This window comes from Ischnura elegans, chromosome 5 (assembly GCF_921293095.1).
Source record: "Ischnura elegans chromosome 5, ioIscEleg1.1, whole genome shotgun sequence".
NCBI classification, from domain to species: Eukaryota; Metazoa; Arthropoda; class Insecta; order Odonata; family Coenagrionidae; genus Ischnura; species Ischnura elegans.
The window spans coordinates 134,186,569-134,208,741 of NC_060250.1; the positions used below are offsets into that span (position 1 = coordinate 134,186,569).

Here is a 22,173-nt window from a genome sequence, read left to right on the forward strand (position 1 = left end):
ATTTAGGGCTGTGTAAATAGTGGACTCCCAGGAGTCCCCTAGATCTAGATAGCCCCTTATGGTCCCCCAAAATACGAATCTGGTATTAATATGTAGTTGTCTCATAGGCTGTGGGAGCCCCCTTGCAGTCCCCTACGCTGGGAGCAGCGGAGTAACCCTTACCTTGCGACATGTGCATGAAACGGAGAAAATTCGAACGACTGGGATTGGAAACAAACACTTTCGTTGCTATCGTATTTTGTTGACTTTTTATTCTGAATTTTTCCAATGCGTTTGTTGCCGTTGTGCTCTTGCTAAAAAGTTTCTCATTTATGCCTTTATTCACCTCCGTAGCAATTCATATCGTACCATTGATTCACCCAGTCATATTATTCATTTGCCCATTCCCATACCATTTTGTTTTCACCCATTTTCATTAGTTCCGCATCAACCCTTTCCTGTGTGTCACTTAGGTGACTACACATTCACATTTTACCCTTTATTTATTCGGAATATTTTTGACAAGGATGGACAACTTGGAGGCGCTTGTTCGTCGTCTGGGGAGTTTGGCGGGCCAAAATGTGAGATAGGAGAAGCGTTACGTCCACGATGCACCCTTCAATTTCTTTAGGGATAGTGAATTACTTCAGCGATACTGCTTTCCTGAGGTAATCATGAGTGGGCATAAGAAATTATTGCTAGCGTTGAGATTTTATGTCACGATCAGCTATCAAGTAAGTACTTACCTTGAGTATATTCTGTCCACCAGGTGTACTTGTTGAAAAAATATACTATTGTACGATAAATACGCTTGCTCTGACTAGTATACTATCTTTTGTTTTATTTATTCATTATTGAGATCGTTTTCAGCTCGGTGTCTGTCAGCCTAGTGTGTCACTGATCGTGAGAGATAATATTCTTGGTAATAATATTCGTACCACCATGTTACTGGTTGATGTGAAATTTTCACATTTTCACAAGTACTACGAAATCCCCATTTCCATGTCCTTGCAATCCTTTAAAAGGAAAAAGGGTAAATCTGAGCATGAGTAAAAGAGTGCATGCATTCAGGAAATGCACGTACCGTAGGTGGTGAGGTTAACACGGAAAGTGTATCACTGATGCCAATGACAGATTTTTACAAAAACTCTTTCATCAAAATTTCACTTAGGTAGATAATCTTGTATCTAATTATATTTTAAATATATTCGGAAATGGTTACTGAAAAAACTCAAGGGAATGGGGGAGGAGGCAAAAGATATTTTGAGCTACCTATCCTTTTATCCTAATTAAAAATAATCAAGTTGCATGCAAAGTTTAAGATAGTTTTATTTAAACTAATTATACGCATATACAAGACAGTGCTATCTTATGATATAAAAAAGTTACAATTGTGGTTTAGCTATGCGGGCAGCCCCGCAAGAGGGGGGGGGGGGGGGGCTGCGTGCCCCCTGTGCCCCCATATGTATCCGCCACTGAATATATGTGCCAATTAGGAAGGAGCAATTCGGATGGTTGACAATTTTTGGCCTGTGTGATCCATCTCACAACCAATCACTGAGTCAGAAAAAACAGTTATTTTAGGCATAACATGCACATTGCTTATTTAAGTATACTGGGAGTAGCCACGGTGATAACTTTTACGGAGTTACTTGCAATGCACAAATAGTGCAAAAAATCCACAGAGGAAAAATCATTCGCCTTGACTGGGATTCGAACCCGGATCCCTTGATTTCCGGCCGAGGGTGAGAAGTATGTGGTGGTCAACTGATTCGAATGCCTTGCACAGATCATAGAAGAACCTGATGATGAAAATGATGATTTCCTTTTTGTTAATAGAATTATTGATAGAATGATGTGATTCAAAAAGAGCTGTAGATGTGGATTTGTCCTTTTTGAAGCCATGTTGTGATGGGTGCAGAATATCTATATTATTTGACCAAGTAAGAAGTTGTAAATTATTTTCTCAAATATTTTTGAGAAGGAGGATGTTATTGTGATGGGTCCGTGATTGTTTGGATCTTGAGTGGAGTTTTTCTTATGAATAGGAATCACTTTAGCTGTTTTTAATACAGCTGGAAATATTCCTGTTTTTTAGGATTCATTGATTATAGGAGTCAGGAGTGAAGTTATTCCTCAGCAACATTTGGCTAATATATGCCCAGGAATTTCTTCGGGACCTATCCTATAACTGTTCCTTAGTGCCTACAGGTATGACGCAACTTCTGTGAGGGCTAGGAAGAAAAAGTTGCTTGGTCTAGGCAATCGAAAGGGATCATGCTTAGGTCATGCACAGAACAGTTTAGGTCACGCGAGGCAATATGTTTGTAATACTACATATGTAATTGGTTCGTTAAAATTCTCATTTAGAATGCTAGCCAATTCCTTAGGATCTAAAGTCTCTCGGTTATCTATCAATAACTTAATATTTTTAAAGAGTTTACTTTGATTTTTTACGTTTTTTATAATATTTTGTTAATAAATTAATCATTTAATAAGTTTTTGGGCTACTCTGCAAGTTAAATATTAGGTTGTCATTGTATTTTCTTTTGGCTTTCCTGATTTTCCTCTTGTATTCTCTCAGATCTGATTTATATTTGTTGCGAGAGTATGTTGTTTTTTTAGATTTTTTGAAAGCAATGTAATCATTTCAGTTTTTTCCTGATTTATTAGCCCTGAAGTTATCCATTTAGGTTTCTGATCATTATTTTTCTCATGCCTCTTAATTGAGTAGTCACAGTTAAAATGGTGTGAGAAGATGTTTGTAAATTCATTAAATTTATAATCGACATTGATGCTTCTATGATTTTTCCTCATTTTGTGTTGTTTAGGCTATTTATAAAATGCACAATGCGTGTATCATGAAAGGCCCTCTTTCTTCCAATAGATGTTATGGGAGGGAGATCTGGAGCAAATAAACTTAATACATAATTGCTCATTGTGATCAGATAGTTCAAGTGTGGGAAAATGGTACATTTGGAGCCCCCATTCTTACCTGCCACCTCCTCCTTATCTTCATGCCTTTCTTGTTTGGGACAATGGGCCCTTCTAACCCACCCTTTGCCCTGTGCCATTGCCATTGGCAATGAAACTTTCTTCCATTGTGCTCTGGTAGTATGGATGAGTAATATCAGATTACAGTGGTGTTTGGTGTTATTTGGAATATTGTGAAAAATCTTAATATGATGATTATTTTATCAATCTGTGCATATTAGAAAGAGTTACCTAATTTAGTGCTTTTACTAACAGTTAATAACCTCCTGTGCATGTATCATTAACCCTTGAGCTTTGGGGAATGTAAATGTTCATGTGTACAGGTAACTGCAATGGAAACGTATTTGTACATTTGACTCATACTCCATACCTGTTCTCCTGACCCCTTCTCATCTTCACGGCATAGACTCTCTCTTTCATTCCTTCCTGAGACTATCTTTATCCCTCCCTCTTTGCCCACGCTAGTCCATTTCTTGCTCTTTAGGGACCACACAATCATTGCCTTGAGTTACAAACCATTCTTCTAATTATCTTCTATGCCTTTGATTAAATAACTTGAAGTAAATATTTACAGATTAATTAATATTATAATGGGCTTTTTCACCAGGGTCCTTTTCTTGTTGATTGTGAATTATTTGAAAGGTCAAGAGACATGTACATATTTTACCATTTATCAATCCATTGCCAACTTGCTTTAAGCTATGCCCAGTGAACGAATAATCACTGGCCCTTCACCCATTTACAAATCTGTTGATGATGATGTAATAACAAGTGCCAAGGTCACCACTTCTCAGCTACTCCGCTCAGTCCTGAATATGCCTCTCATGAGCGTCTTTGTTGTCTACACTCTTTTTGTACCCTGAATGAGATACCTAATTAACTGGAGCAGCCCTAATGATGTTATCAACTCATGGAAAGTGGGCTGCAACTTTAGCGTTACCTCATTTTAAACTTATGGGGACATTGCTCAGTGAGGAAGATGAATTCTTCATCGAAAATTGTCCTTTTATCTACCAAATTGCAATTTCAGGTGTGAGTGAACAACCCCATTGTTTTCTCATCAATGCTGACGAAATATGTAATTCAATGATTTTTAGATCCACTAATTGCCGGTGCCCGTGCAACAGGGTCTCGACAATGGGGTTGGAGAAAGAGTACATAGGGTTGTCTATGTCTGCTCTGCCTCTTGGAGGCCACCTTTCAAAATTTTTTACTCTTGATAGAAAACTTTCAGAATGCATGCTGATGTTGCAGTCGATCTACCTATGTATATTTAGTTTTGAGTAATTATGCTTGGGTGTGACAAGAGTGAAGGGCAAATCTGGATTTCTTCACAATTAGGTGATTTGCCTTTGTTGTGTTTGTTTCTACCTCATCTGCCATGTTTTTACATAGCTAATCTTCATTCCCTTAGTTCTTCTTGTCTTTGTGCCTTCTTTCTAGCTATCGTGTACTCTCCTGATTTCTGCAGCATAGTTGGATTACATACGTAGTGTCGGAGGGAGAAAATAAATGTAAATTTACGTTAAATCATGTTAGATAAGGATACCTCATAATATAGGTATTATGTTGAAAACAAATTTGAAAGAAATAAAAATTGTGCCAGTACAATTCTACGAGTAGATAGATAGGAGGTGTACAAAGATGGGTCACAGTGATGGGCAGTAGACAGCAGCTTAAACTTAAAATATATTCCTCACTTTTGGGGGAGAGGATAAAGAGAGGGATTGGCCCCCTTTTGCCATTGCCCCTGCCTGACGAGAGTTTGAATCATTTCACTCTCTCCCTGCCTCTGCTTCAGTCGATTGTGAACATTTTGGTAATTGTGAATCACCATGTATTTATTTTTTAAATTTCTGTTCCGATCGCTTTCAGTATCTCTTCTGAGAATAAATAATGTCATGTTTTGTAGACTCCATATTTCCAGGTCACCTCTGCCATTGTTGTTTTCCAGTTGACAACAGTGTCTGGAGCACTTGCCTTCAGTTTGATGACAAATGTGACGTGATTGTTTTGGTCCTGCTTTAGTATGAAGTTATTTGGCAATGACAAACTAATGGTGAGAGAGGGCAGATAATATTCCAGGCCAGAGGGGTAAAAATCTATAGCAACTTAAACAGTGATGGAGTGTTCGACCTAAGATGAGGCACGTGAATGAAGAGTTTTAACCAATAGGAAAGCAGCTCCGTGGATCGGCGGGAAAGAGGTCCCTAGTGAGGGAGGCCAATATTTCTCTTCCAACAGTAAAGTCGCATCAGTGAAAGGTGTCCAATGATAGCTTCTAATGGGCAAGGGGGGGGGGGGGTAGGACATTGTGTATTCTAGGGTCTCCCAACTGAGAACTGAGCCCATATATAATAATAATCATTAATTTGTCCAGCAAATTGTTTTCAATGCAAATATAGGACACACCATCTCTAGATTGATACATATGCTGCATAAATTCGCCAACGGAGGAGAAAAAATTCCTTTTTAAATAATGAGCAGTTGAGCAGTTCATTTTTGTGATTAAATAATGAGCAGTTAAATTTTTAGCAGTTCATTTTTGGATGCATTGATCAATTAATTATATTTCTTTATTACAGTAGGCAACTTATCGTTGAGTGTGAGGCTCATTCTTTGTGGTCCTAGTGCAGCATGTCAGTTCTATTAACATACGTTTGGTGGAGATTTGTTGCACACTTGGCATTTTACTCATAACTATAACTTACATGCAAAAGTCGCAAATGTGATAATGCGAATTTTAGGGTAAATTCTGGGGTTGTCTGTGAATATGCGAATTTCGTGTTAATAGCGGTTTTCTCCAATTCATGGGTGATTTTCACCAACTCAGACGTGATTTTCATAACTTTTTTCTTCTGCTCATGCTTCTCCCACGTAATTTTTTCACTGCATTGGCTGCTTTCTGACACAACAACTTTCTGCAGGCCGCCGTTCACACACAGCGCCGTGAAATCAAGAGAGATGTCTCGTTTGAAAGCGGCATGAATTTCATGGCGCCGTGCCAAGAGTGCCTGCTGGCGAAAAGTCGTCGCGTCTGAAAGTAGCCTCAAGGTAGCACTGTGTGTATTTCACGCCATAGACGGCACAACGCCGGGCCGGATTGAAATGGGCACCTTGCTAACCGGCGACAACGTCGTGCCGTCACTGTGCGATTTGACTCATTTGAAGTCATCCATTGAGACCAATGGTTCTTTGAAAGCATGGTGCCGTGCCGTTGACAACGGCCGGAGCAAAGTCGGTTAGTCTGAAAGCGGCGGTGCGCTGTCTATACCGTGAAATACTCTTGGAGCTACATTGAGGCAGCTTTCAGCAAAACAATTTATCGCCGGCTGCCGTTCCCAGCAAAGAGCTGTGAAATTTAGGCTGCTTCCCGACGAGACGACTATCTGGATTTCACGGTGCTATGCCGTGAACGGTGACCCGTGGAAATTCGTCGCGTTGATGTGCGTCCAATTCAGAGAAAAAATTCATGATTTCCACAAAGAAACACATTCGAGGAAGTAAGGCGACTTGTTTGTCAGGAGGATGTCTAAACCGCATTCACACGATGTCTAAAAAGTAGCCAAAATGCCATGGGAATCTGCTGGTTGACTCACTCAAATTACTGGAGGTTTCAAACTATTCTAATGCACGCACACTCTATAGAGTTAACCCTTACGCTACTAACAACGAAAATATGCAGCAGGACGTTTCTTGACATGGGAGACGAAAGCCGCAAATTTTCGACGGAGATTTTTCTACGCAGGAGAATGAATGGCGTAAATATACATTTCCATACTCTCCCCCTTTTATGAGGGTCGCAGGTTTGCGAAGTCTTAGTTTTGGGACCTAACTAGGGGACTTAGGCCGTGTCCTCGAAATCTGGGAGCAGGTACCCGGACCCCAACTCTTATATTACCCCTCATTGTGGTAAGGGACCGCAGTCATGTAATTGTTCATTCAGTTGGTTTGCGAAATAAATATATGCTTCTTTCTCAAAATTTATAAACTAAGAATTGAATTCTTTGTCTTTTGAACGGCGTTAAAATATTTAAACAAAATTTTACCATAAATATTACCTAACATCTCGATTTCAGTACAAAAATCAACATGGAAATTGTTAATGCATTAAATCCATTAATATGTACTGACAATAGAGCTTTGTTCAAAATTTGAAAATTCTCAGAATAAAACGAGGAATTCAATTGGAAGTCTGCAATTTACGTGCAAGCAACAATCATCCATATAACTAATTAATATAAACAAAGCATGGGTTGGCAGCGAACCAATGCCGCTGGTAGGGTTATAAACCGGAAAGGATGGAGACCAACTACCCTCGGAGTCCAAGATAATGCGAAGTCTCCACTAGGAAGGATCGAAAAAGGTTTGTGTTGAGAGTGTGATTATCCGCAAGACCTTTCTTAGCAAATGTCCAACCTAAATGCTCCATAACTTCAGAGGGAACTGAAGAGTCAGTCTCATTGAGCTCAGTCCTCAATTCATGCTAAGGAGAGAACTCCATGGCCTCGAAAGAGTTAAGGAAGTTATAAATGAGTCTCCAGAATATTTATAAGAGTACTTTTTTCGATAAAACCATTTATTACATGACAGCAAAACATGACAGCCTCTAAAGCAGCTGCTGTAAAGTCAATACCTATGCAGATGGCTTAAAAGGCATCAACCAAACTTAGTTCTCTTATGGTAGAACAACTAAGCAGAATAAAATCAACTGATTCGGGTGTTAATTGGTGGAACGATGAAATATTCATGGTGAAACAAACCTCAGTACTATTCCACAAACTTTTATTTTAACAGTCAAGTAGTTTCGATGTTTATACCGTCATTATCAAGACTAACAGCAATAGCGTACAACGTCCATCCTTATATACCCAACAATAGTGTGAGGGAAGGAGGGGGGGGGAACTAAAAGAGGAGTGGGGGGTTGGGCATTGTTGGTTGAATTGGAGGGTCAAAACACAAAGTATAAAAGCAGGGGGAGGGGGGGTAGGGGTAGATAGAAGGTCAGGTGGTAACGAGGTTAATTGTAAGGGGAGGAAGAGGATTGTCAAGGAAGAAGTCAGATTTTAAAACAGTAGATAAAAAATTAGAACATTTGAATACAGTCATATCAGTTAAAATTTTGGTGTTACGTGCAAGAGTGCATTTGGTGATTTCTTAAATATCCAGTTATACACTTTTGTCATGTACATGTAAAATTTTAATAGTGAAATCACTGTTGTGGCCGGATTCGGACAGGTGCTTAGAAAAATGGGATTTGGAGTCGTTCAAACGAGCACTTCTTTTGTGTTCATCAACACGAGATTTAAATTTGCGGCCCGTTTGACCGACGTACACACCATTGCACTCACTCACCACATGTCAGGGCATAGACGCCACTTTTGTCTTCAGGATGCACTCTGTCATTAGAGTTAAAAATCACTTTACCAATGGAGGTCAGGGAGTAAAAGCACACTTGGTATTTGTCTTTGGGTATGAGGTTGTGAACACTGTAAGACAGGGGGCCAAGGAAAGGTAATTTACACCACCGTTCGGGTTCTGTTTTGGGGACCGGCAGCAAACTGGTTAGGGTGGGCCTATTATATAGTTATAGTATTATATATATGTATTATATAATAGGTATTTGAAAAGATTTCAGTTTTTGATCCCCAGGAAGTTTCGACTACAGACGTGAACCCTGACAAAAAGACAAAACGTTCATGGCCTTGGATCAGTGGAGAAAGAGAAGTTGATGCTGGGGTTGGGAGAATTACAGAAATTACTACAAAAGAAAAATTCCCGGGGTTCAGTGGATATAATTAAGCAATTCAGGAGCTCAAATTGTTTGTGACATCGTTTTTATCTAAGCGCCTTTAAGCAATTTGGATCCCCTCTGCAAACAGACATTTAAAAGTAATTTCTCTCTATGCAAGCTAGATATATGTATACACGAAGGATAAAATATGTAAAATAGGTGAATTGAGTCAATACTCCATGTACATGATGTAACCCCACCGTGCGGGGCACATTCGTGGAAAGGGGAATTGGAGGGCAAAAGGGGAGGGCAGAGGTGTAGCGAGGATATCCCGTGCACCTGGGGCGAGGGAATGGGATTTTGGGAAAGGGTAGGAGAGGGAAATTTAGGGGTGATGAGACCTGAGACAGTAGCGTTCGGATAAAGAAAGCCGTTCGACTGCGTAGTTCGCTCAACATAAATTTTATGAGTTTTAAACATGATCATTTACAAATACAAGCAAATCAATAACAAAAGGAACAATTAACTTCTTCTCCTTAGATTCAATGAAATACAACGCATAATTCACTATGCTGCACAACAGAAAAATTTCAGTCCTTAACCTAAACCCAAAAAAAATTCCAAACCACGTTCTTCTTCTTCTTGATCGTACGATTTGCACACTTTAGGAGGGGAAGGGGAGAGCATTACACATCTTTGTGGGGAGGAAAATAGGGAAACATCAAATGGGGACTCAATGATTCATAACACACACTCAAAAACCCTCTTACACTCACTCACACATTCATACGAACACATATCTAAAAAAAAACGGCCTTCCTTTACCTCGCACTACTGTCTCATGCGTCACAATGTAAGCAGGCAGAAGGCACCGGTTACAATATATCATTACTTAAATTATCTCTGGTCAATAATATCCTAAATTTAGAGCATTGGGTGGGCCACTGAAGGCATGGCTCTCAATCACCATCAATTATTTTCGTGTTAAAATAACACCGATTTCAGGGCAAAATAACATTGCTTTTGTAAAAATAAAACAACACTTTCGGCTATAAAATAACCCCACCTTTTGCATGTCGCTAGTCATGACATATTAATGCGGCTCCATAGGGGGTATTTTCATGATATTTTGAGTGTCAGTCAAATATCGGTCTAGCGTGACATAAACTTGCCCCAAAATGGGTTTGACTATATTAACTGCTTTATAACACCACAATGTCTCAAATTTTCTAAGTTAAAATATAAAAATTAGAAAAGTCATTGAAAAAATCTGCGCATAATTGCCTTGATGTAAGTACCTGGCGTAGTTTGAATAAAGAAAATATCTTTCTAACAAACTATTGTAATACTTATTTTTGTATTTTTATTGAATTTTTTATTATTTTATCACAAAAAGTTGAAAATTATTAAAATCAGTACAGCTGCTCTTGATTAATAAATGGTGCAACTAAACTGTTCAATGATCATAAGGCGGTACGAAGTTCGCCGGGTCAGCTAGTTGTTTACAAGTTGAACTACTCTTTTCTGTATTTTAAATATGATTGATCATCTCATCCCCCTGCCAGTATTGTCACCTATGGCTGCATAACTTCTATCTCTTCCTTTCCTTAATGAGTTACTGTCCATATGCATCTTTGCTTAAACTGGACACCTGGCAGCAACCCCCCCCCCCCCCATCCTTTTGGCTGTCATTTTCACCGTGGCAACTGTGGAAGAGTGATTGCAAAACTGTTGTCATCTAAAGGAGAACAATGCAGGAGGTTACTCTAGAAACATGGGGTTAGCATTCAAACCCAGTCAAAGCTGCCATCTGTTGAGTATATTTTTTTGGCGCGTTGATGCAAAATGTGCCAAAATTTTCAATTTTCCAATGTATGAATTTTGTCTTGAGGAAGGAGTTTTGTGGGAGTCATATGAGATGAAGTAGGGAATGGTGATATGTACAATGGTCTAGAGTTGCCCCAGGGAGTATAAGTGCGTGTCACCTTTACAGAATCACACATCTTACTTTATCTTTTAGTTTGGTTTTTATCTCTATGGAAGGAACATGAAAGTTCCAATAAGAGTTGTTTCAGGTGCGGAAAATCAGGGTTAAATAGGGAAATGCCTTCATGGTATCAAGTAAAATTTATGTAACGGTAAGCATTAGGGTGGGCCGAAAAAAGGTTTTTTTTCCTGATCAAATTTGCCCTGTGCGGGAAAGTTGCGAAATGATATAAGGATCTCGCACACAAAATTTTTTTTAAATCGGATAATATTAACCACTGCCGCCCGAGCTCTAAAGTTTAAAATTTTGCGAAAAATCAGGCTGATTTCAGAATCAAACGGCTATGAAGACGAATTTTATGAAAATATGGGATAATGGATAATAAAAAAGAGTGGATACATGTTTATAGTTTATGAAAATGAAATTTGAAGTTTTTTTGACAAAATCTATGGTTAAAAAAATGTCTATGAATTAACAACAAAATTATAGTATAGACCACCCGCACAACACAACTCATTTTTGCCTACATTTCTAAAACTCCATTTTGGGGGCTACATTGCAGGTAAAATAATATTTATTTCGATTGAATTTCATTTCTTATCAAATAAGTCATCATATGGTAGTAAATAATCCCACAAAAAGTAATGATAAGGTAAATTATTTGAAATTAACATCAATCATAATGACGAATAACGTGCCTGTGGAGCTATTTTCAACAAGAAATTCAGCCAAGGCTAAGAAAAAATAGAACCTGAACACCAAGCATTTCACTAAGTAGCTCTCTGCTAGTATCGTAAAGAAACTACCCAGTACTCACCACGAGGAAGAGGCTACCATCGAGTTCCACCCGTGTCCCCCCCAGCCAACCTTCCGAAGGACAATATTGTGAAAGCACATCAATTACTCTGAGAAAATTATTCTATTCTACGATTATTATTATTATCCGTCTCTTATGCACGATAATGCCCTTCCATGCCTGCGTTCTATACTGCACACGGATTTTGATGCTAGCATTATCATTTGTGCCATCCTTTCAACTGCATGTGTATGGCAGGGAAAAGGTACTTCAAATATAGATCTTTCCGTAACGAGGTCTTGCAAGTTTTTGTTTTTCATCCCAGCTACTATTGGTGGTTGATTTACCTCAATTGGTTCACAATCAACCAAGTCGATTTAATTTTGAGCATCGAAGTTTAGAAAGATTTTGTGCTTTCCCGTTGAATGGACTGAGTGAAGAGTTCTCGGAATCGCCACCGGGTCAGGAACTCCATATCTGCCGAAGTGTTCATTCATAGCCCTGAGGACGATGACCGTGCCGGACATCGAAACGTCGGCAGATATGGAGTTCCTGACCCGGTGGCGATCCCGAGAACTCTTCTCTCCATCGAAGGTTAGCTTTGGAAAATTCGAATTTCCTCAATTCCTCCTGCTGAGTTTCTCTCGATTTCAATGTATTTGTGATGTCCATTGCACGAATTTGTCTGCGTTCATCGGCTAACATTGCAAGCGGAATATTCTCTGGGTAGCAAAATTACATCTCCCTGAATCATAGAGTGGCGGCGTAATTTGATGTCTCTATCTATATATTTCATAAGAAGAATCATGTTCATAATATACTTCGGGACTTCTGTTCAATATTGTCTCAATTTTATTGAAAACCGCATTGGAGCGTAAACTTCGATAACAAATTTTGCCAGGGTCATCAGTTCTTTTGACGGTTCTGAACGATAGTTCATTGCAATGAAGCAGGCAAACAAACCAATGCAAAGGTCTTCTTAGGGCCATTTCCATACTCCTGATTACTCCAGCATGGCTTCCGGTGTTAACCTAAGTTCCATCGCGCACAATTGCTTGGAGTCCATCGATAATGATCATTTCCTCCCCTAGAAAATTCGTTATGGAATCTTAGAGGCCAATAGCTTTGCTGACACATGGGGTGGCATGCCATAAGTAGCTTGAACCGGGCTCTTGAACAAGAGTTACATGCTCCTCACCTATTGTTTTTCACTTTGATTGACTATAAACGAAAGCAGAGTCTTTCCTCTCGTCGAAGTAAAGAACTTGCAGTTTAACAGTTCCCACATTCCTCCGAAGAGACGTGCACAATCTTTCTCTTTCCCTTCTAACTTTGTTCTTGTCAACATAAAGTACATTGAGACTCCTTGAGTAACCAACCCGATATTTATTAGGTGCGCAGATGCAAGTGCTGCAGAGGTATGGTTGACATGCAGAATTATTCACACGATGATGCAAATCTTGGCAATTTCAAATTATTTACACTAACCTTTTTCCATGAAATCCTCTCCTTCACTTGTATCACATAACTCTCCGTTCAATGTCATTTCATCACCTGAGTCTTCTGAACAGAAGTGTTATGACAAAATAGGGTGGAACATTCGGGTGTCCCTTTGTTCCTTCTAACCTGCAAAGCCTCGTCTTCCTATTTTTGGTCTCCTGCACATCGATGGGGCCTATCTTCATTTTCCTGCCAATTCTCTGTCCTTAGGGAATTCCCATTCTAAACAAGGCATTTTCGAAAGAATATCACAAACAGAATCAGTCTCACTAAAGCAACTTACATGCCGCAACATCAAAAAGCTGATGTGTGTGACGAAGAAAGTCTTGCTTTAGATCAATGAAAGCATTCTTGTTGACCGATCGAAGAATATTGCCATTATTTCCATGATATTGAATAATTTGTCAAACAATTTGCCTATATCCAACAGCTGGGATAGATGATCTATACCAAATGCCTTCAATGGCATAAGCCACTGTCTCCGCGATTCCCGACAGAGAAATAATGGTATTTTAACTTTCTTCTTCAATGTACCGATAGTACAAAAACATTTTCATCATCTCTTCATGAGTGGGCAAATCATTACCCATGAAATTTTCGGGTGCAACAAATATCACGCACTTCACTCCACACCTGGTACGCTTTCCCTCTATTCTAACCATTGCGTCAGTCCTCCCGTAATCCTTTGGAAGGTTGGTTGGGGGACACGGGTGGAACTCGATGGTAGCCTCTTCCTCGTGGTGAGTTCTGGGTAGTTTCTTTACGAAACTAGCAGAGAGCTACTTAGTGAAATGCTTGGTGTTCAGGTTCTGTTTTTTCTTAGACTTGGCTGAATTTCTTGTTGAAAATAGCTCCACAGGCACGTTATTCGTCATTATGATTGATGTTAATTTCCAATAATTTACCTTATTATTACTTTTTGTGGGATTATTTACTACCATATGATGACTTATTTGATAAGAAACGAAATTCAATCGAAATAAATATTATTTTACCTGCAATGTAGCCCCCAAAATGGAGTTTTAGAAATGTAGGCAAAAATGAGTTGTGTTGTGCGGGTGGTCTATACTATAATTTTGTTGTTAATTCATAGACATTTTTTTAACCATAGATTTTGTCAAAAAAACTTCAAATGTCATTTTCATAAACTATAAACATGTATCCACTCTTTTTTATTATCCATTATCCCATATTTTCATAAAATTCGTCTTCATAGCCGTTTGATTCTGAAATCAGCCTGATTTTTCGCAAAATTTTAAACTTTAGAGCTCGGGCGGCAGTGGTTAATATTATCCGATTTGAAAAAAATTTTGTGTGCGAGATCCTTATATCATTTCGCAACTTTCCCGCACAGGGCAAATTTGATCAGGAAAAAAAACCTTTTTTCGGCCCACCCTAGTAAGCATATCAAAATAACCAGAACACTCTCAACTAACTGAGGTCGACTTGTGTCTTAGACGTAGAAAGATGCTGCAAATTTGACTTGGGAAATGGTTGTAATGGTTCTTTGGAAAATGTAGGTTTTGAAAACATTGGATTAATTTACACAGTGTATGTTTACTGTATGTATGCATTACTTTACACAGTGTATGTGTACTGTATGTATTACCAAATATTTATTTTGCTTTCTTACCCCCATGAAATTCTAGAAGAAAATTCCTTTGCTTGATACTCTGTTTAGCCATGTTTCTTTCATGGGACATTTGACTGCAATGTAAGCTACCTGCTGAATAACTCATAGTAACTAGAGTGTGTCAAACTTGAATTATAGTAAAAGCTGGTGGTGATTGGCATAGGCAAGTAAAAATGCTATGAGCAAAAGGTGGGTGCAAAAATGTCAGGGGATATGAATAATTTAAGTCAGGGAAAAGGCTGCAGCAATATTGAATTTAGGGATTTTGTTACAACCCTGTCAATGGACTGTGAGTTAGTTGGAGTTTGGATGTGTAAGGAATCATCAGGAAGTGTTGGAATTGCTGCTTCAGTGTGGGATCTTAAAAAGCTCAATAGAGTGCTATAGCTGTATTTCGCGGGAGGTAAAGATGGCAGATTGTATTTCAGTTTGCCATCATTACCTCCAGTCTTTACAGATCCAATGCCAAGGTAGCTTTGTCATCTAGAAGCAGCATCCTCACTGGTATAGCTTGTAACTGTTAGGAGTGCTTCTTTAGTGGAAGGATCAAGACATGCTTTTGTGAAGTATGAGAAGGTTTTCAGAAGATTAACTCAATCCCTGCCAACTATAGCACTTGTGCCAAACATTTTATCCAGCAGTGTAATGCGATGCAATGGTGAAGTGGAATCCACAAAATAGAGTTTGAATTCAGGTGAGAGTCCATGTGGTGGCAAGAGGCAGGGAATGCGTTAATCATTGGTACATAATGATAAAAAATTAATAACATACAGTTTCTTGCCAACACATCAATGAAAAGTAACTCCGTTAGAAGATTTAATTGTTAGGGGACGACATGTGATAGTTTTCCAATTTAATAGTCTTTAAGTTTGGTTGTACCTCTGGAAGTGAAATAACCAGAGTGCTGACTACACAGTAGTTAGTGTGACGTGAGATGGAGGTAGTTGTGCTCCTGCAATGTTGATTGCTCATTGGCAAGCCTGTTGATGACAAAGGTCTGCAAGTTTTCTCTGATGTTCTTTGATTCGTTGCATACTGCAGGAGAGCCATTTCATAGTTTTGAATTTTCTAATATTTTGTTTTGAAATATCTACGATTCATTGCAATATTTGCAGTAAGTAAAAATGCTTGGTGTCTGGTTCATAGATTAACTTCCCCGCATTTAATCATCAAACATCTCCAATAGAATGTGCTGTAATCACTGGCATGAACCAAAGAACATCACAGCACATTGTGGTGTAATCTTGCCAGTGCGTACTAGTATGATGTCAATTGGCTATTAGCAGTGGAACTAGCTCTATTTGCTGTTACATTAATTCACTGTGCAGTAAGCACTTCATTTATTCCTTTCTCTGTGGTTACAGTAATTTTGTCTGATTGTGAATACGTTGGTTTTGGCGGCTGCAGCAGTTACCTGCTTGCTATTTTTTACAGTACAATATCACAATAGGTACTTGTTTTCTTGCAGTGTATCATATACTGCATTGTATTATTCACAGTTGGGACATAACATGTTTACTCCCTCTTGCAGATGAACTCCTCTTTGGCGAAATCTTAATGCAGAGACCAATAGTCCAACAACACTCTCTCCTACTAACCACTAAACTCACCAATCAGGATCTTGAGTACATGCAGGAAATGGCTCTACAGCGGTTTGATAAAATCATGTGTATTCTACGTACCATGCCAAAAAATATGCTGCTAGTCATTCGGTATGTTTGACCAACATTTCTTTCGTCAATTTAGTGATATATTTTTGCAATTAATCTGCATTATTATAATACCTATGGATATTCCTAGACATTGGATTGCTGAATAATCTTGTTCAGCATTCCTAGGCACTTTTTGATTCAGTGGTGGAGGCAATTGTGATTGATGGTGTTAAAATGTGGGTTATAATTGGTGTATTTTATGTTGTATTTATTGGATTTAAAAAAAATTAATTTAGAATGAACTTGTGCAAGATTTTTTCTATATGTGTTTGTGTAACTTATCTAGTAATTTTAATGAAAATATTACTATTATTAGCTGTGTCCATATCATCATTACCGTTTATCATAGGATGTTCTGGAAGGTAATTGAATTTCTCAGCGGGTAGAGATTAGATTTTTATTGGTCCTCTCAAGTTAAATATTCTTTAGAAGCCTACTGTGAAATTTACATGCTGAAGGAGTAAGCAATCTTCAAAGGTATAGATGCATTGAAAATGCACTATTCCTGAACATTTTTCTCTTGAAATCATCACATGTTTGGATCCATATGCCATCCATTCCTGGCTCTATCAGGATATTTTTCATTTGTGTGAGAAATGCATGCTTCTCACTTCGGAGCTTGACACCCAATAGCAATTTTATTACTCATCAGAAGGATGTATCACTCCCACTCTGTGGATGTTTTTGTGTGATGTACAAATTACTTGTTTTGCCTTTAATGCAGTAATGTAAAAATGTTTCTCGGCCTTTGCACCTGGTAATGCTTTGTAATAGTGTTGATGTTTTGTAAGATGATTTGTATTTAGTCCTCAGGTGGTATCTCTCTCCTATCTCATGATTAATGCTGGTTCTAAGGAACCTTTTTTTATTCACAGCAATATTTAATTACCCTTTTGGAGTAGATCTTGAAAAATTTAAATGCAATTTTTGCCATTGTTTCGCTATATTCATATACATGCCTCAGTGCCTAGAATGTCAACGAGTGCATGATTTTGATTCATAAAAGGCTAAAATGATGTTTTTTTACAATAATAAAATAAAAATCTGTTGTAAATTAGAAATTTAGAAGAGACTAGAATTTTGGCATACCTTTCTGCAATTTTTATTGATGGTAACTAACTATGACCATACGTATACCCTATGGGAAGATTTGGCTCTCCATGTTAAAAGTCGTGTTGTTAGTTTGACTGTGGCAGAATCAATCGTTCCTGCGGTGAATTGGGAATTACTCTGCAAGGGAGCCGGTTACTCCATTGAACCACTTTTTCTTCATAATTTTTTGTTTATAATTTAATGCTGATATATTACCCTGATGTTCTTATTTTCTTTTATGGTTCAAACATATTAATTTTACATTATCTTAGGTTTTAGTGAGCCTTATTACATTAAAGTTGTTTGAACAAAGAAAATTGATGTGGATAAAAGGTGGAATGCATGTATGTACCTATAATTCATTCAAATTTATTTAGGCAGTGAAGGAGGAATTGTACTTCAATGATAAGTTAGTGATTCTTTATGGAGAATCACCCAAAGCAAGAAAACGATATGTATCCCTAATTGACCATTAACATTCGTCTAGACTGGTATTTCTAAAACCAAATAATTTGTACCTTATGAATACACTAATAATGGTGGGTAAGGAATCGCAATCAATGCATTTCGTTTTCTTTGATGAAGGAAACTACCCTATTACAAACCAAAACAAATAGTCCTTTGGTAGACTGAGTTTTTTAAACTGTTTACTAATTCATTAAACTGCTTTTACGCATTACGAAAGGCTAAACGAGAAAATCTCCTTATAAACATGCTGTTTTTGAGTTGATATCTTATGTCGATTATTAAACCACGTCTTTTATTTTCAGGAACATTAATACCATTCGTGCCATAACAAAGGAGCATGGTGACCTTGTGGACCGCTACACTATAATGGCTCGCAGTGCCACTCAAGGTGTCTTTGCTGTCAAAGACGGAGGAGGACTCTTCAACTTTGTTCAAAGCATTCAACAGAGAGCTTACTTTGAGTGCCGGCTGTGGTTGGTTTAACTTTTTTCCCTTTTTCATGGAACATCTTCATCATCATATGAATACATTTTATGATTGATGGGACTATGATTTTTATCTACCTTGCTTCTTGTGTCTGTTTTTGCTTAGATCAATTCTCAGTATGCTTCAATTTTCAGGATTGACAAGCTGAAGTCCTGGAGTGGGAAGATGCTCATCAAAGTGCTATATTTGTTAGGAAGAATTCCTAATTTAGATGTGCTCCTGAGACAAATGGGTTGAATTTTGTTAAATACCATATTATGAAGTATGAGGCAGGTGGTATATTTGTTTGTTGAGGCTGGGAAGGTATTATTTTTTGAATGCATATTGTTATTGTTGAACAGTACTGTATATAATATTGGAATGGATATAGGAAAATTAAACAATATTATCCAGTAACATTTTATTATTATGAACTTATACAATTGCCTATATTTAAACAGTGACCAGATAAGTTATTACACAAGACCACCACCAATTTTGGCAATTGGGAAGTCATGAATTATATATGTTGGCATACTTCAATGCCACAAATGCACAATTAACGGGATATTTCTTGCCTTTATTTTAAATTCTACGTTCAGATATAAATAGAAACAACATTTTGATAGTGCATTAGCTATGTCCTGCAATTACTCACAATCACAAAAAATGGGATTGTACAATACTCGAGGGCAAGTCACAAGGATAACTTTGAGAGATGAGCAATATATTATACCGGCAGGATCACTATGGATAAAATATTGACTCTTCACACAAAATTGCAATATTTTCAGTTTTAAAATTGTCTCCAAAGTTTGAATATTTGACAAAGGGCACATGTTAATTTCATCAACTAGCTCAGGCTGTCTTTGCTCGAATGGCAGCTCTCTTCCCAGTGACGGCCTGAAATAAAAAGTATAAGTATTTAGTGACATATTGAGAGGAAACACATTTAAAGAATGTGAAAAAACTACTTGAAACAAATACTTTCTATACATTTTCAAACTGCACTAAATGCGTTAATTATAGCTTTGAAGCAGTAAACCTTTCGTAAAAATGTAGTTAAAAACATGATCATCAATTTAAGATTCTTAAAAACCCAAACAAATTACGATAAATAACAAAAAGGCAGTGTAGTATTGCACTACCATTTGGTACTGCTAGGAATTAACAGGGTAAAGGGAGCGATTAACAGTGCACCAACAAAAGGCCGATACATAACGAGTAAAAAAATGTGGATATAGTGAAGCAAAAAAAATTCCCGGCTGCAGTATGCACTCTTTATAATGAGGCATTTCTCTTCAGAGTGGTGAGTTACTTGAAAATATACGAGTGTAACCTATTTTACCATTGACTGTGGAGCTTGGAAAGCCTGCAATTCCACCAATGAAAATGCTAGGCACATCTCAACTGAATGACTATGAGTATATGGACCAGGCTGCCTGTTGTCAATTGGGGCAGTGTTAGAGCTCGCCGAGGCTGTACACGCTGGCCTGATTAACCCCTCAACGCCGTCATGCTTACCCAGTACGCGCCCTTTAAATTTCATATGCCGCCGTCATGCGTACCTAGTAAGCTTCCTGACCTACTGTATATAATAATTTTTCTTTGACAGATATTGTTTCTTGAATTAAAACTAATTACTCTATCTTTTAAAGAAATGTTTTTCCTCTCCAATAAAATATTCATAGCGACTTTATGTACTCAGGATAATTTTAAATGTTTCGTTGAAATTCCGTTTTAAACCAGTGCGTTGACGAATTCGGTCCAAAACTCGATGCCTTCCTTCAACTGTACCATCTTGAAAACTGCCGCCTATTCTGCTTGTGGGACGTCAAGAAGTGTCAGCTAGTTTAGCTTGAGATATGGTATCTTCTAAGCTCACTGCCTTCTCTTTGTGTGTCTTCACCTGGAGCCCCAAGTGTTTAGTTCGCCTCGTTAGTCCTAAGTGTCCAAAGCGAAGGGGCCATGTGCCTCGCTCTGCATTTATTTTTTTATTTTTTTTCTGGACAGTAATCAACGAAGATAAGATTCCTTCTAAACCGTCAGCATATACCAGGACCCCTTCGAGATATTTTCTCGTCTCTTGATGGAGCTCCCAAATCACGCGCTTCAGTCCACTAGAGTCATTCATGCTGTGTGGTGTTCTTTCAGGCAGTGTGTTGAAATTATCATCGGGTGTTCTTTCTGTGTGTGGTAGTTTTATTTATAATTGGGGATCCTACGAAATGGGAATAGTATTGAAAGGCAAAAAAGAGACTTGGAACTCTGTTTGTGAATTAGGTTATAATAAATTCATTGGTGGGGTGAATTTCAAGGACCTGCTATTGCATTCGTACCTAATGGAAAGAAAACGCCATTACAAGTGGTGTATGAAGTTATTTAGGAGACTATTGAATGCCGCAGTCCTAAATTCATATGTTTTTCACAGGGAAAACACGTATAAAAAGTTGACTTATCATTTTGCGTGCGATTGGTCGAGGTAATATTTTTGAAATATCTAACTTCATACGGACTGTTTGGACATGGCCGTCACTTCTTACACAATTTAATACCAAGACTCAAAAAAATACATTTCCTAAGGACATTTCCTGCAGCTGGGAAGAAATCAAAGTCTCAAAGGAGGTGTGCAGTTTGTGCCTAATATGGGAAATGAAGAGACTGCGTTTACTGGTGTGAGAAATCTGCAGTGGGAATATGTTTGGATTGCTTCAAATCATGTCACACAAAGCAGATTTTTCAAGGTAAAATCATTTTAATATTAATATATCGACGTTTGAAACATTAGCACATGATTACCTATATGAAATGATACGGTAGTGATAGAACAAAGAGAAATGGGCAAAGTGATAAATTTTCAAGTAGAAACGGGTAATCCTATCGCAAGTATCCAATCTGTTATGAAATTTTCAACCCCAAATAACTAAAATACATCATGCACTTGTATTTTAAAAATACGTGGAATGTTAGAGACCTCACAGCTTATTCGAAACGAAATATAAATCTTTCAAAACTGAAAAATTTATACATTAGTTCATAGAAGGAGATACATAAAACAATAAATATTTATGCAAATCGCTCAAAAAATTATTAAATAGTAGCGCATTATATTACGCAGCTTTACAAAAATTTTCAACGATACTGATCATATATTATGAAAGAAATAAATTATTGAATGAGAGTATGGCAAAAAGGCGAAGTCATTTAAATCTCATCCGGCCACTGGGATAGGATTTAATTAAATGCCCGCCGCACTTGAGGGGTTAAGAGTCACACCAAGCTGATCAATGCTGGACAAAAGTTGGGAAGCATAACAAAGAAGCATACTTGGTGAACCACAAGTTAGAATGCAATGTCTACATTATGAAACACAGGAGCATTTCCTTAGTATCAACAACTTGTCTAAGCCAACTCCAGGCCCACTCCTTGGCCATGTGTTCTATTCAAATCTGGGCAGCAATGGTCTCTAAATCATATCTTTAGGAAATAATATTTTTTCCACTTACAACCATGCCCTCTGCTTAGTGCAAGGGATGTGTTCCTTAGGGTTATATGAGAGCATTTTAACACGGGGCAGATAGGGATGCATTCCCATAAGTGTTGGGCATCGAATTTCCTATAAACCTTATACATTCCTATATTCCTAAAAATAGCCTTAGAAGACCTTATTTATACAAACATTTATCGTTTAAAATATCGTTAAAGACAGTAGGCATGCATTAAAATGATGTTTTTCCCATCTAAATAAATTTACATGTGCTTATGAAATTCCCACATTTCATGCAGGTGGCCCAACATCCAGGGAAAAAATCA

General features: G+C 37.9%; 2 protein-coding genes across 6 annotated transcripts in view; one reads left to right on the forward strand and one right to left on the reverse strand.

Moving 5' to 3' along the window:
• The window catches only part of LOC124159589 (uncharacterized aarF domain-containing protein kinase 5), a 95,237-nt gene extending 76,460 nt beyond the window's left edge, over nt 1–18,777 (forward strand). For 2 of the 4 annotated variants that reach the window (XR_006864980.1, XM_046535503.1), the window contains one exon: nt 16,155–16,304. Coding sequence is in view for 3 of the 4 variants with exons in the window: in XM_046535503.1 (XP_046391459.1) it covers nt 16,155–16,158 (4 nt within the window). In the remaining variant the exon portion in view is untranslated. Of the gene's footprint in view, nt 1–16,154; nt 16,336–18,197; nt 18,369–18,515 lie in introns of those variants that run through there. The other 2 variants (XM_046535502.1, XM_046535501.1) reach the window with 2 other exon arrangements.
• LOC124159591 (eukaryotic translation initiation factor 2 subunit 2) overlaps nt 18,767–22,173 on the reverse strand; it is a 47,712-nt gene continuing 44,305 nt past the window's right edge. For both annotated transcript variants that reach the window (XM_046535506.1, XM_046535504.1), the window contains one exon: nt 18,767–19,263. In XM_046535506.1, coding sequence (XP_046391462.1) covers nt 19,219–19,263 — 45 coding nt within the window. In that variant the 3' untranslated portion in view covers nt 18,767–19,218. The remainder of the gene's footprint in view (nt 19,264–22,173) is intronic.